This window comes from Arachis ipaensis, chromosome B06 (assembly GCF_000816755.2).
Source record: "Arachis ipaensis cultivar K30076 chromosome B06, Araip1.1, whole genome shotgun sequence".
Lineage (NCBI taxonomy): Eukaryota > Viridiplantae > Streptophyta > Magnoliopsida > Fabales > Fabaceae > Arachis > Arachis ipaensis.
This window is the reverse complement of record NC_029790.2, coordinates 20728352-20745032: the sequence shown is the minus strand read 5'-3', so window position 1 is coordinate 20745032 and position 16681 is coordinate 20728352. Positions and strand designations below refer to the sequence as shown.

The following is a 16681-nucleotide window of genomic DNA, read 5'->3' as shown; positions in this document are numbered from 1 at the left end:
GAGTCTTCAAAGTGTTCTTAAGTTTTCCTTGTGTCTTGATCTTAAAATTTTTAAGTTTGGTGTTCCTTGGTGTTTTCCCTCCAAAATTTTCGAAAACAAGGAGCATTAGATCTAAAAAATTTAAATCTTGTGCTATCTTATTGTTTTTCTCTCTCCTCTTTAAATTCAAAAATATCTTTTCTCTTTATTTTAAAGCAAATTTTCGAAATTTACCTTTAAAATTTTCAAAAATCATCATATCCTTTTCAAAACTTCCTAACCACTTTCTCTCTCCTCATTTTTTCGAAAATCTTCACCCATTTTTATTTATTTTATTTTAATTTATTTTATTTTCGAAATAAATAAATAAATAAATAAAAATAATTTTTTTTTATTTTTTTATTTTACATCATCTCCCTTTCTCCATCATGGATCTAAGTGGAAATGAACAGTCCAGAAGGACTCTGGGGTCATATATGCTAACCCCTCTACTACTTCATATGGGAGTAGTATCTACATACCCTCCATTGGAGTCAGTAGCTTTGAGTTGAATCCTCAGCTCATTATCATGGTGCAGCAAAGCTGCCAGTATTCCGGTCTTCCACAGGAAGAACCTACAGAGTTTCTGGCACAGTTTTTACAAATTGCTGACACAGCACATGATAAGGAAGTAGATCAGGATGTCTACAGATTATTACTATTTCCATTTGCTGTAAAAGACCAAGCCAAGAGGTGGTTAAATAACCAACCTAAGGCCAGCATAAGGACATGGAAACAGCTGACAGAAAAATTCCTGAATCAATACTTTCCTCCAAAACGGATGACACAGCTAAGGCTGGACATCCAAGGCTTTAAACAAGGAGATAATGAATCTCTTTATGATGCCTGGGAGATATACAGAGAGATGCTAAGAAAATGCCCCTCTGAAATGTTTTCAGAGTGGGTTCAGTTAGACATCTTCTATTATGGGCTTACAGAAAGAGCTCAGATCTCTCTAGACTACTCAGCTGGTGGATCTATCCACATGAGAAAGACAATTGAAGAAGCTCAAGAGCTCATTGATACAGTTGCCAAAAATCAGCATCTGTACCTAAGCAGTGACCCTTCCATGAAAGAAAAGGCTAAAACAGTAACTGCTGAACTTAGTCCTGTAGAACAAGCTGCTGAATTCAATCAGCAATTAGACTTTCTAACACAGCAGTTAGCCGAATTCAAAGATAGACTACAAGAGACAAGAATGGCTAATCTAAATATGGAAGAACAATTGAAGCAAATAAAACAGCAGCTGTCAAAACAAATAACAGAAGAATGCCAAGCAGTTCAATTAAGAAGTGGGAAAACATTAAATATCCCACCTCAAGGTAGCAGGAAGCCAAGAAATGAGCAAACCACCCAAAATCCATCTGAGGACAGTAAGAGCCCAGGAAAAGATTACTCTGGCATTAAAACGCCAGAAATTGGGTGGAAGGCTGGCGCTGAATGCCCAGACCATGCTCAGGACTGGCGTTCAACGCCAGAAACACGCAAGAAACTGGCGTTCAGACGCCAGGAACAGATGAGGAGTTGGCGTCTAATGTCACTCCAGCTTCTAACTCTAGCACTCAATTGCCAGAGAGGGATCAGACACACACAAGTGCTGATGACAACCCATCTAAAAAGGCTTCTTCAACCACTTTTGTAGGAAATAAACCTGCAGCAACCAAGGTTGAGGAATATAAAGCCAAGATACCTTATCCTCAAAAACTCCGCCAAGAGGAGCAGGATAAGCAATTTGCTCGCTTTGCAGATTATCTCAGGACTCTTGAAATAAAGATTTCGTTTGCAGAAGCACTTGAGCAAATACCCTCTTACGCCAAGTTCATGAAAGAGATCTTGAGTCATAAGAAGGATTGGAGAGAAACTGAAAGAGTTCTCCTCACTAAAGAATGCAGTGCAGTCATTCTTAAAAGCTTTCCTGAAAAGCTTAAAGATCCCAGAAGCTTTCTGATACCATGCACATTAGAGGAAAATTGCACCAGGACAGGTTTATGCGATCTTGGGGCAAGCATCAACCTGATACCTGCATCCACCATCAGAACGCTTGGTTTAACTGAAGAAGTTAAACCAACCCGGATATGTCTCCAACTTGCTGATGGCTCCATTAAATACCCATCAGGCGTGATTGAGGGCATGATTGTCAGGGTTGGGCCATTCGCCTTTCCCACCGACTTTGTTGTGCTGGAAATGGAGGAGCACAAGAGTGCTACTCTCATTCTAGGAAGACCTTTCCTAGCAACTGGACGAACTCTCATTGATGTCCAAAAGGGGGAACTCATCCTGAGAGTCAATGAGGATGAGTTTAAATTGAATGCTGTCAATGCCATGCAGCATCCAGACACACCAAAAGACTGCATGAAAGTTGATCTTATTGACTCTCTGGTGGAGGAGATCAACATGGCTGAGAGTCTCGAATCAGAGCTGGAAGACATCTTTAAAGATGTTCCGCCTGACCTAGAGGATTCAGAGGAATTAAAAGAGCCTCTGAAATTTCCTCAGGGAGAGGAAAAACCTCCTAAACCCGAGCTCAAACCATTACCACCATCCCTGAAATATGCATTTCTGGGAGAAGGTGATACTTTTCCAGTGATCATAAGCTCTGCTTTAAATCCACAGGAAGAGGAAGCACTAATCCAAGTGCTAAGGACACACAAGGCAGCTCTTGGGTGGTCCATAAGTGACCTTAGGGGTATAAGCCCAGCTAGATGCATGCACAAGATCCTATTGGAGGATGATGGTAAGCCAGTGGTTCAACCACAGAGGCGGCTAAATCCAGCCATGAAGGAAGTGGTGCAGAAAGAGGTTACTAAATTACTGGAGGCTGGGATTATTTATCCTATTTCTGATAGCCCCTGGGTGAGTCCTGTTCAAGTTGTCCAAAGAGAGGCATGACAGTGGTTCATAATGAAAAAAATGAACCGGTTCCTACAAGAACAGTTACAGGGTGGCGCATGTGTATTGATTACAGAAGGCTCAATACAGCCACCAAAAAGGATCATTTTCCTTTACCATTCATAGACCAGATGCTAGAAAGACTAGCAGGTCATAATTACTACTACTTTTTGGATGGCTATTCAGGCTACAACCAGATTGCAGTAGATCCCCAGGGCCATTGACAAGTTTAGATCATACTTAGTAGGATCAAAAGTGATTGTGTACACAGATCATGCTGCTCTTAAATATCTACTCACAAAGCAGGATTCAAAACCCAGACTCATAAGATGGGTGTTACTTCTGCAAGAGTTTGATATAGAAATAAGAGACAGAAAAGGGACAGAAAACCAAGTGGCTGACCATCTGTCCCGGATAGAACCAGTGGAAGGGGCATCCTCCCCCTCTATTGAGATCTCTGAAACCTTTCTGGATGAGCATTTGTTCGCCATTCAGGAATTACCATGGTTTGCAGACATTGCAAACTACAAAGCTACAAGGTTCATTCCCAAGGAGTACAGCAGGCAACAAAAGAAAAAATTAATTACTGATGCAAAGTACTACTTGTGGGATGAACCCTATCTCTTTAAGAGATCTGCAGACGGAATAATCCGTAGGTGTGTGCCTAGAGAAGAAGCGCCAGAGGATCCTATGGCATTTCCATGGATCACAATATGGAGGCCATTTCGGAGGTGAGCGAACAGCCACCAAGGTCCTCCAATGTGGTTTCTACTGGCCTACACTCTATAGAGATTCCCGAGAGTTTGTACGTAACTGTGACAGTTGCCAGAGAGCTGGTAATTTGCCTCATAGTTATGCTATGTCTCAACAAGGAATCTTGGAGATTGAGTTGTTTGATGTATGGGGAATTGATTTCATGGGGCCTTTCCCACCATCATACTCAAACACTTATATTCTGGTGGCAGTTGACTATGTATCAAAATGGGTAGAGGCCATTGCCACACCCACTAATGATACTAAAACAGTACTAAAGTTCCTTCAGAAATATATATTCAGCAGATTTGGTGTCCCTAGGGTACTAATCAATGATGGGGGCACTCACTTCTGCAACAAACAGCTTTACTCTGCTATGGTCCGATATGGGATTCGCCATAAGGTGGCAACTCCATATCATCCATAGACAAATGGGCAAGCTGAAGTCTCTAACAGAGAACTAAAAAGAATCCTGGAACGAACTGTAAGTACCCGTAGAAAGGATTGGGCACGAAGTTTGGATGATGCTCTGTGGACTTACAAAACAGCATTCAAGACTCCCATAGGGACCTCTCCTTACCAACTTGTGTATGGTAAGGCTTGTCACCTGCCCGTGGAACTGGAACATAAGGCCTACTGGACAACCAGATTCCTTAACTTTGATGCCAAATTAGCTGGAGAGAAAAGATTGCTCCAGCTGAATAAGCTAGAGGAATTCAAATTCACTGCTTTCGAAAATGACAAGCTTTACAAAGAGAAATAAAAAAGGTGGCATGACAGAAAGCTGTCATCTAGAATCTTTGAACCAGGACAAAAGGTTCTGTTGTTTAAATCTAGGCTCAGGCTATTTCCCGGGAAACTGAAGTCCCGGTGGAGAGGACCATATGTGATTACAAGTGTATCACCATATGGTTATGTGGAGCTTCAAGATATTGATTCTGATAAGAAGTTCATTGTTAATGGACAGAGAATCAAGCACTATCTTGAAGGCAATGTTGAGCAAGAGTGCTCAAGGCTGAGGCTAGATTAAAAACTCAGCAAGGTCCAGCTAAAGACAATAAAGAAGCGCTTGCTGGGAGGCAACCCAGCCATGGGGCATCACTTCCTCTAAGCATTTTGCCCTATTCTTGATTTTATTTGTTTATATAAAGTTCATTGATACTAAGGTAAAGAGTCAATTGTATAAGTTTACAGGGTTACAGAAGGATTCTGCACACAAAACAGAGAAAAAAGAACTCACTGGCAAGAAAACGCCAGTAAAAGTCTGTTTTGGGTGTTTAACGCCAGATTTACAGCGTCCTGGGCGTTCAGAAAAACGCCCAGTGACAAAGGAGTTCCTGGCGTTCAACGCCAGAAAGAAGCAACAGCTGGGCGTTGAACGCCCAGGAGAAGCAGCAGTTGGGCATTGAACGCCCAAAACATGCAGCGTTTGGGCGTTCAAACGCCAGGATAGTGGGGAGGAGGTAAATTCGTTTTTACTTCAAATTTTTCAATTTAATTTTAATTTTCATGTTTCAATTCATGATTTCTTGCATAAACATGTTACAAACCCTGATTTCTAAAATCCCTAATTTCTAAAAACCCTACTTTAAAAATATCAAATGTATCTTAATCCATAAGCACAAATCCTTTTTTTCAATCCAATTCAACTTTTTTTCAAAATTTTCAAAACAAATCTATCTCTTTTCATTCAAAAATCTTTTCAACTAATCAATATCTTTTTTTTAAAATCTCCATATTATCTTTTTCAAATATCTTTCATATCTCTTCAATTTTAAATTATATCTTTTCTTATCATACTTATCTCTTTTTAAATCATATCTTCTATCTTATCTTTCTCCCTATTTTCGAAAACCCACCCCCTCCCTTTTAAAAACACATTCGGCCTCCTTCCTCTCATCCACCATTCAACACTAGCTCTCCTTCTATCCCTTTTCTTTCTTTTCTTTTGCTTGAGGACAAGCAATCCTCTAAGTTTGGTGTGTTTATCCGTGATCACTAAACCATACCCACTAAGATCATGGCTCCTAAAGGAAAATAACCCACTCCAAGAGGCAAGAAAGAGAGTGTTCTAAAACCACTTTGGAATCAAGGGAGGTTCTTAACCAAAGAACATTCAGACCATTACTACAAAATAATGGGTCTAAGATCTGTGATCCCAGAAGTCAAGTTCGATCTGAAAGAAGATGAATATTCGGAGATCCAAGAGCAGATTCGAAACTGGAACTGGGAAGTCCTAGCTAATCCTGAAACGAAAGTGGGAAGGAATATGGTTCAAGAATTCTACGCTAATCTGTGGCAAACAAACAGGCAGAGAATATCTGGAGCTGCCCTCTATGACTATAGAACTGTGGTCAGAGGAAAGATTGTTCACATCCACTTTGACAAAATCAGGGAGATCTTTAAGCTACCTCAGCTGAAAGATGACCCAGACTCCTTCAATAGGAGAATGATGAGAACAAACCTCAGAGAACAAGAGGTGCAAGGGCGTGAATTAAGAGAACTAAAGCGTCAGAAACTATCTCTTGAAGGGCCAAGCACCCCACAGACTAAAGAGGCATCCGCTTCCCAAAGTCAAGGTTGTTAAGTTCTGATCTTAACCTTAACCCTGTGATAACTTTTTTTCTATTATTTGAGTTTCACCTTAGGAGTCATATAATGGTAATTAGTATTTATATTGTGATTTTATCCCCAATTAAGCTATAATTTATTTTTCTCATCATCATTAAACATGAATAAAATAGAAGATTTTCTTTAGAACAAGGAGGCAATAATTTTCGAGTTTTTAATAAAACAAATTCTAATTGTTTACATGTGGTGACAATGCTTTCTGCCTTCTGAATGAATGCTTGAACAGTACATATGTCTTTGGAATTTGATGTTCTTGAATGTTAAATATGTTGGCTCTTGAAAGAATGATAAACATGAGACATGTTATTGGTAATTTGAAAAATCATAAAAATGATTCTTGAAGCAAGAAAAAGCAGTGAATACAAAGCTTGCAAAAAAAAAAAAGCAAGCAGAAAAAGCCAATAACCCTTAAAACCAAAAGGCAAGGGTAATAAAAAGGATCCAAGGCTTTGAGCATCAGTGGATAGGAGGGCCTAAAGAAATCAAATCCTGGTCTAAGCGGCTAAACCAAGCTGTCCCTAACCATGTGCTTGTGGCGTGAAGGTGTCAAGTGAAAACTTGAGACTGAGCGGTTAAAGTCAAGGTCCAAAGCAAAGAGAAGAGTGTGCTTAAGAACCCTGGACACCTCTAATTGGGGGCTTTAGCAAAGCTGAGTCACAATCTGAAAAGGTTCACCCAATTATGTGTCTGTGGCATTTATGTATCCGGTGGTAATACTGGAAAACAAAGTGCTTAGGGCCACGAAGTAGCTGTGTTCAAGAATCAACATACTGAACTAGGAGAATCAATAACACTATCTGAATTTTAAGTTCCTATAGATGCCAATCATTCTGAGGTTCAATGGATAAAGTGAGATGCCAAAACTGTTCGGAAGCAAAAAGCTACTAGCCCCGCTCATTTAATTAGAATCTGAGCTTCACTCAAAAACTCTGAGATATTATTGTTTCTTAACTCATTTGTGTTCTATATTATTTATCTAGTTGCTTGAGGACAAGCAACATTTTAAGTTTGGTGTTGTGATGAGCGGATATTTTATACGCTTTTTGGGGTTAATTTCATATAGTTTTTAGTATGTTTTAGTTTATTTTTAGTTTATTTTCATTAGTTTCTAGGCAAAATTCATATTTCTGGACTTTTCTATGAGTTTGTGTGTTTTTCTGTAATTTCAGGTAATTTCTGACTGAAATTGAGGGAGCTGAGCAAAAATCTGATTCAGGCTGAAAAAGGACTGCTGATGCTGTTGGATCCTGACCTCTCTGCACTCGGAATGGAATTTCTGGAGCTACAGGAGTCCAATTGACGCGCTTCCAATTGCGTTGGAAAGTAGACATCCAGTATATAATAGTCCATACTTTGCTCAAGGATAGACGACGTAAACTGGCGTTCAATGCCAGTTCCATGTTGTAGTCTGGCGTCCAGCGCCAGAAACACGTTACAAGTTGGAGTTCAATGCCAGAAACAGGTTATAGCCTGGCGTTGAACGCCCAAAACAGCCCAGGCACGTTAGAAGCTTTAGTCTCAGCCCCAGCACACACCAAGTGGGCCCCAGAAGTAGATTTCTGCACTATCTATCATAGTTTACTCATTTTCTGTAAACCTAGGTTACTAGTTTAGTATTTAAACAACTTTTAGAGATTTATTTTGTATCTCATGACATTTTAGATCTAAACTTTGTACTCTTTGACAGCATGAGTTTCTAAACTCCATTGTTGGGGGTGAGGAGCTCTGCTGTGTCTCGATGAATTAATGCAAGTATTTCTGTTTTCCATTCAAACATGTGTGTTCCTATCTAAGATATCCATTCGCACTTCAACATGAATGTGATGAACGTGACAATCATCATCATTCCCCCACGAACGTGTGCTTGACAACCACTTCTGTTCCACCGTAGAATGAATGAATATTTCTTGGAACTCTTAATCAGAATCTTCGTGGTATAAGCTAGATTGATGGCAGCATTCAAGAGAATCCGGAAAGTCTAAACCTTGTCTATGGTATTCCGAGTAGGATTCAGGGACTGAATGACTGTGATGAGCTTCAAACTCGCGAGTGCTGGGCGTAGTGACAGACGCAAAAGGATAGTAAATCCTATTCCGGTACGATTGAGAACCTGCAGATGATTAGCCGTACGGTGACAGCGCACCTGGACCCTTTTCACTGGAAGGATGGATGGTAGCCATTGACAACGGTGATCCACTAACACACAGCTTGCCATAGGAGGACTTGCATGCGTGAATCAGAAAACAGAAGAAAGCAGAATTTCAGAAGACAAAGCATCTCCAAAACTCCAATATATTCTCCATCATTGCACAATAAGTATTTATATTTATGCCCTCTCACTTTTTACAATTGAACTTGAAAAACACTGTTGTTGGCATCCTGACTAAGAATAATAAGATAACCATAGCTTGCTTCAAACCAACAATCTCCGTGGGATTCGACCCTTACTCACGTAAGGTATTACTTGGACGACCCAGTGCACTTGCTGGTTAGTTGTGCAAAGTTATAAGAGAGTAATGTGAACATTGACATTACAATTTCGTGCACCAATGGTTTTTGCCGACAATCTACTGAAGGTAAGCCTTCTCACACCATAAAAATTTACTAACCAAATAAACTGTCATCATAATTAGAATCTCAATGGCTAGTGTCCGTGTCGGTGCAGATTTACGTTCCTCTTCACATGGGACGTCACTGGTATTTGATGATTGTTGACATGTGGAATCAGAATTTGATTTATTTGGATTCATTGAAGTCTAGTAACGAGCGACAGGCTCGAATAGACCAAATACTGAAAGTTGTGCGTTCCTCTCACCACTGATTCTCGTGTAATCATGCAGTGGTTTTTTTTTTTTTGGTTTTTGGATATTATTGGCTTCAATGTTTTGTTTATTTTTTCAATGACCTGTTTGCCTGATCAACAATATGCAAAATTTGTTTCCCAAAGCTTTAAAATTTTTAAGCTTGATGACATACATGTTTCTGACTGTTGTATCTCACTTATTACTGTAGGCTCGTTTGCTTGAGTTATTGTTGTCTGACAAGTTGGCATACGAGTCTAAGACCACTGTTCCGAAGTGTATATCAAAATTTAGGATCCATGAGCCACACATTTCGCAACAGGTTGTAGACTCGTATGTTGTCAACTCTTTGAAATGTTCCATTTGTCATGCTTACTTTATTCATTATAAGTGCCTCGTGTTTACAACATGGACTGCGGGGTTTGGGTTGCAGAGTGGATGATCCAATACGATTTATGGGAATCGTACGACCTTCAAGTTAGATAATAAAATGGTTCAGGAAATGGTTTCTAACTTGTATATGTTTTAGGTTGACGTTTGTTCGGTCACAATGAGCCTATATATATTACCATTGTGCGTTCTCATTTCAGGAGGTCAACGACACCACCAGAATGACCATTGCTATTGATCTTGTGACAGGTGACCACAACCCAATCTCCGAAGAAGTTCAACAGAAGGCCGTTCAATTTTGGGACAGGAACATGATTGGTTCATACATGAAAGGAGTTAGACCAAGAAAAAGGACCCGTAGCCCTGCGGGAGTCCCTAAATTGCATGTGGATCATATGACAATATTTTTGGGCGTTTGAATGCTCTTTCAAATGCAATAATGGATCTTTGGGTTGATGAATTTGCCTGCATTCATAACTTTGTCGGTGCTCCCTTTTTTTGCTCAAGACGAGCGAAGTGCAATCTAGGTTGAAAAATTGGTCATGTGACCATACTTGTCGGATTAACATTTTTTGGCGTTAAATGCATCAAATAAAATCTGGGTGGCACTAAATTTTTTTGTGTCCATAGTTGACAGTGATAAATTTTTTGCTCTTGAATTAGTGGCCTCAATTGTACGCAGAAAAAAATATTATTGTATGGCATGTTGTGAATGTTCCTCAATAGATAGATGTTCTAAATGAAATGTTATCCCATATTTCATTCACTACACTTGTCCATGCGGAATACATGGCGTTCAACATGGGCATACTAAGGTCGGCATGAGTGAGTAGGTTTAAGGTTAGATATACTAGTTACCATGAGTCACGAAAAACTAAACCCCATGATATGGTAGATTTTTGGTTGCATTGACTCATTTTTACTACTAATAAATCCCGTTACCACATGTCACTTAACAACCTATACATCGCCTTTGCTTCATGAATATTGAACCATTTTAATTCAGGACCGTTTGGACAACAAGGCAAAGAGAACACGCCTGCTTAAAACATATGAGTCTAACTTATGATCATGATCGGTTGACTAATAATAAGGGTAGTAGACTAAATGGAAGTAGTCACGTGAGTATTTCCAAGACTTTGAATTATTTTTATCCTTACTATTACTAGTGTTATTATTGGTTTCATTATTCTCATGTTATTCTTCAATGTTTCTGCACATGATAATTGTAGTTCTTTCAACCACAAATATAAGTCTAATATACACACTTCATCCAATGTATGTACTCCAATTGAAAATACCTGGTCGCAATAATTCTCCATAGAAAGGATATAATTTGTTTTCCAAATTTCCTTAATCAGTGGAACAAATAACATTTCATTGGTACTAAATTAGGCAGTCAGCCACTCAACCAATACTATACTCAAGCAAGGAGAGAAACTTACACTTCAGAAAACAAATAGCGTAAAGCACAGTTATAATATAATGAAACTGATTTCTCTAATGAAATCGATCTTCGGTTAACAATTATGCTGGGAGCCTCGAACCCAGTCTTGCACTGATATCAATTATTTGAGTCATCAGCTGCACAAGTTAAAGTATATATAATCACGACATTTGGTTTGAGAATTTGTTATTCGGTGCCACTAGAACATGAGTGCGAAACTGAGATTTTTAACTAGGACAAACTTACTAAAACCACGTACCTGTGTTACTTTTCACGTTCCTGTCGCATTCCATAGTCTCACTACATACAGTTGCAGTAGGTATTTCATCTTCTAATCTATTCTTCGAACCTGATTCCTTTAAATCTACCTACATAGCCAATTTGTTGGGTTTAGGATCACCCTTTTTGCCCTTGTCGAATCGGACCTGCACGCTAATCAGGGAAATGAAGACATCAATAGGAATAAAAACTCATAATTTTTGAAACACATGATATACTTGCTACAATAAGAAAGGATATGTGGCGTTTTCACCGTTTCTGTTGGCGATGACCCCTCCGACCCTAAATTTGTTGCCTCAAAATCTTTGTTGTCTTCAGCTTTTGAAACAAAGGCACGGTCCGCATTGCAGTGCCATTTTGTGTGCCCTATTTTTTGGCAACGGGTGCAGCACCTCTTCCGTCCGCCCTGCTTCCTAACACGAGGGGCACCCTTGGTCTTCACCACATCAGGGTCATGTAAATCAACCGTATCGTGTGCTTTCTTCTGACGGACATTTTCAAGGCCTCTATCCAGTTCCTAACACAGTGTATGGAGACCGTTAAGCGCATGTGTGAACGACGATGAGCTCCTAGCTCCAACATATAGCATCCACTGTGCGGCTGCATGAAGTGCACCATGGCGCAGTAAGAAACCCCTTTCACTACCAACTTCCGTTATCTCGGCATATTTATCCAATGACTTTGCATCCTTGCGCCACCTCTTCAGAACCAGCCTTTCAGGAATTTGAGTCAAATGCTCATGCTTCATTACAAAAAATATGTGACGACAAGGAATTCCCTTTTGGCTCCAAAAATTGCATCGGCACTCCATTTTCCTTGAAACCCTATCGTACAACACTATCATCTCTCTACCTGGGTCACCGTATTCCTCCAATGTGTACACCATTGTAGTTGAACATCTAATCTTGGCTACAAAATTAATTGCACCGACACCGACTATTTCCTTCTTCGCATCAACGAATATCTCCCGTGTGTATACATCTGCAGCATACTTTTCAAGAGGATCCAAACAAGTTGTCATAACCGGCATCCTATGGAGTGATCTAAATTGTGCAAGTAATTCGTTATTTCGGTACTCTCGCACGACCAACTCCAAATTTTAAACCATATCAAGGAGACTGTGCCTAGACTTAAGAAAATTCTTCACGTACGCGTTAATGCCTTCGCACCGGGATGTTGTCCAAAAACCTGCACAGAACTTGTCTTGTAGATACGCATTTGCCCACATCATCCTCTTCTGAAAAGTTTCTTTGGCCCAAAAACTATTTTGTAACCCATACTCTTCAACAGCATCATCCCACTTAGCCTCGAATTCATCTATTTCCATATCTGAGTACAGCCACCAGGTGAAACATTGCCGCAGTCCCTCTTCCTTCACATCAGCGGTTACATTCTTCTCCATATGCCAAGCACACAATCGATGTACTGCCTCCGAAAAAACAGACTTGATTGCAGCTTTCATCGAATCACAGCCATTCGTGACTACAATTGACGGCTTCTTGTTACACATGACTTCCAACAAATTTTCCAGCAACCACTTATAAGACCCAACGCTTTCATCTAACACCAAGCCAAACCCAAATATTGTCGTCTGCTTATGGCTATTCACACCAGAAAATATCAACAGCGGTCTCCCGATATTTATTTTTCTTGTACGTCGAATCAAAGGCTAGAACATCCCCAAAGTATTGGTAATCAACTCTACTGCCACCATCGGCCCAAAACATCTCCGATATTTATCCTTAGTAACATTATACCTAGCCATCGACATCGGATCGGCTCCCGCTTTTTCCTCCAAATATACAACAACGGCGTTAGAGTCACCATCAATAATCTTTGCACGCTTAGCCTTGTTAATATAATTGTATGCATCCTTCTTAGTGAAGCCCATTAAAGAATAGCCACCAGCCCGTCCAACCATATACCCCAGAATTTTAGACGTCGGAACACCATGAGCCTGCATACCAGATATTTGTGCCTTGGCAGAACAAATTATTTCTCTAAAATTCGTCATCATATGAACCATATATGCCGGAGTTAAATCATGGTTATGATCCAATACTATTTTTCTCACCCTCCATATACCACTGACCACATCAAGGTAGGCTGACAAGTTTGCCTCACAATTTGTGTGTTTTCGGTTTGTGACCTCTCTACCTATCGAGCCTATCATAGTGATGACGTTGTCTCAGGTCCGCTCTGTTACAAAAAATTCTCCTACGAATAACCCTTCCACTTTCATCTTTTCCCAAGTCACCCTTTCAAATACCAAAACCAAAACATTTGCCGAACCTCCTGTAAAATTTATATTCTGCTTCATCGCTTCAGAATGCCTTACTCATTATCTTTTCCTTACTCAACTGCAATACATCTCCATAGTCACCGACTTCTTCATCCAACATTTTATATCCACTCTCAGCCATTAAAATTTTCAATGAAATTGAGTTTAATAAATTCAACAACGAATACCCTGGAAGAAAATTTGCATCAAAATAAATAATAAAATTAATTGATTAGTAAGACAGCAACAAAAAATCTCCTCACCAATGTGATTGATTAATTCCAAATACAATACCTGAGTCGCAGAATATAATCTTTCCTGAAAAACATCACACTATACTCACTAATCCACACCTTTGCAGTACTAACTAACCCCAATACATGATATACCTGCATCTCTACGGATTAAGTCCACTTATCCTAAATATCACTTCATTTTGACATATGAAGAAAGCACGCTACACTTACTCATCAATTTAGGCTAAAGATTTTTACAATCAATCATGCAGCAACAACAACAAGCTCTTTTTATTTCTAAAAAATTATTCTCAACCATCATTACGTCAGAAAAATATCTTACATCACAAATTATATGCATTACCAACAAATTCCCAATAACACTTACAAATAAAAAAAATTTGGGATCGATTTCATGTGTTCTGTTGGAAAAACTTACCGGCTTAAATGGTACCAACACTAATCAGCCCTGCTCCCGTTCCTTTCCCTTCATACCCTTCAATTTTTCAGGCCTTTCATCGTCTACTGCCGTCAGCCTTCCCCCTCCTAACACCGATACAGAGTTTGCGTTACCCTAATTCTTTCGACACTTTTTTCACATAGTAGTAGTTATTATTGGGATAAGGTAGCATCTCAATCCATTTATGTTGAATAAATAACCCAACTGCAAAAAAATTCTTATTGGGCTTGAAATAAAAATAGCCCAAACATTTAATCACAAAAATTAACACAACAGAATACTTATATCATTAATCTGTTTTACCTGTTACAGTCTATCATTTCTGCTTCTAGTCAGAGTTGCTGTTTTTTAGGAAACAACTTGACACATGTCCACCAACCAACTTCTCCTCGTTGCTTCAGCATATAAGAAAAATTTTTTCTTTCATCACCGTAGCACTACCCTTATACTAATAAGGAAGACTTAATATATTCAATTGTTAAATTCAGCTAATGATATTGATTGGCTGGTCCAATTTCTAGGATTTTTTATTTTAATAAATAAATTAATTATAATAATTACTGAAATAAATAATTTAAAAAATATTTATTAAAATAAATACTTCTCTCTTATCTCGTTTACACAGTAAACGAGATAATTTTGTATATATCTCGTTTACCGTGTAAACGAGATAAGACAGGTGGACGCGACTGTAAACGAGATATAAATGTAAACGAGATACATGTATTTTTTTTAAAAAAATTTTGAAAATAACAAAAAAAATATTAATAATCCAAACTTTTAGCATGCAATTAGTACATAAAAAAATTGGTAGGAGAGATTAAAATGGATATGTTTGATTAATTAGTACTAAAAAAGTACATAAAAAATTTTAGATTAAATTATGATTCAATTAAATTGATTTAAATTTGAAAAATAAAAAATTTGTACGTGTTCAAGTTTCATGATGAGAATAAATACGATAATTATGACCACTTCTAGAAATTGAAAGACGGGAAGCGATAAATAAAACACAAAAAGATGAGATAACCGTTTGTCAATAGTTAGGAGAGGCTGATGGATAGTGGGAAGAGAATTGAAACGGTTATCTCCCACGTTCCCATTATCCCCATCAAATACTTGGCAAGCGATTATTTTTATTTTTCAAATTTAAATCAATTCAATTGGATCATAATTTAATTTAAAAAATTTTATGTATTCTTTTTTAGTACTAATTGATCAAATATATCCATTTTAATCTCTTCTACCAATCTTTTTATGTACTAATTGCATGCTAAAAGTTTGGATTATTGATATTATTAATATTTTTTATTATTTTTTTTAAACAAAGAAAGCTCAACACAATAGAGTGGAGCATAAATAACAATAAATAAAAGAAAGCTCAACACAAAAGAAACTGCCTACAGGAGAGACATCAATTTCCTTGGCTCCCAAGTACTGCCCTCAACACCCACCAGAATCACTGGAAGTCCATTCTTTGTAGCTCAAAACCGTCCTGCTTTGTATTTTCGCAACACCTACTTCTTTATTGTTAAAAATTCTATTGTTCTGTTCCCACCAGATATTCCAGATCACTGCAAAGAATCCAGTCAGCCACTTCCTTTGCTCTTGTTTTCCAATGTGCATTCATGTCCAACTTTCAAACAGCCTTTTTATGGTACTAGGAACAGCCCAATCTGTACGAAAATACCTCAACCATGTGCACCACACCTGCCATGTAACCTCACATAGGAGAAATAAATGCTGTACAGATTCTGTCTCCTTTTTACACAGGACACAAGCATTGTCAATAATAGGGATAACACCCAATCTGCTCAATCGCTCCTTGGTATTAACTCTACCAACTAACACAAACCATTCAAATAGCTCCACTCTCGGGGGTACCACGCTGCTCCAAATCGCACTAGTGATTGGTGAAACTATAACTTGATCTCATCAGTCAGAGTTTCCGATTGGATGACTTGTAGAACAGAGCTAGTAGAAAAGACACCCTTCTTATCAAACTTCCACACAATAGCATCATCTCGATTCGTTGAGAGCTTCACTGGTCTTAACCTCTCGTGAAGGTGATGGACTAGGTCCATCTCCTATTGGAACAACTCTCTCCTCTAATGAAAATTTTAAATCCACTCCAAGCCATCCCAAAACCCACAGTCCCGTATCACATCACCTTGCTGATTTGAAATGGAGAAGAGTCTTGGAAAACTCGCTTTCAGAGGACCGCCTTGAACCCAATTATCTTTCTAAAACAGGGTTCTGCTTCCATTCCCTACCTCCATTGCCAGGCCGCTAACCATTTTCTGTCGTACCGTTGTTCTTTTATATTCAATTGGCATATGTAAATACATATATTATTTTTATTATTTTTAATTTTTTAAAAAAAATACATATATTTCGTTTACACTCTAAATAAGATATATACATGTTGCGTCCACCTGTTACACGAAATAAGAGAAAAGTATTTATTTTAATAAATATTTTTTAAATTATTTATTT

General features: G+C 38.5%; 1 protein-coding gene across 1 annotated transcript; it reads right to left on the bottom strand.

Moving 5' to 3' along the window:
• Positions 10680–13222, bottom strand: LOC107646644 (protein FAR1-RELATED SEQUENCE 5-like). The gene is made up of 7 exons (XM_016350819.1): positions 12966–13222; positions 12378–12809; positions 11789–12239; positions 11462–11725; positions 10928–11040; positions 10784–10834; positions 10680–10695 (listed from the first exon to the last, which is right to left on the bottom strand). The coding sequence occupies exons 1-7, from the start codon at positions 13220–13222 to the stop codon at positions 10680–10682; spliced, it is 1584 nt and encodes a 527-aa protein (XP_016206305.1).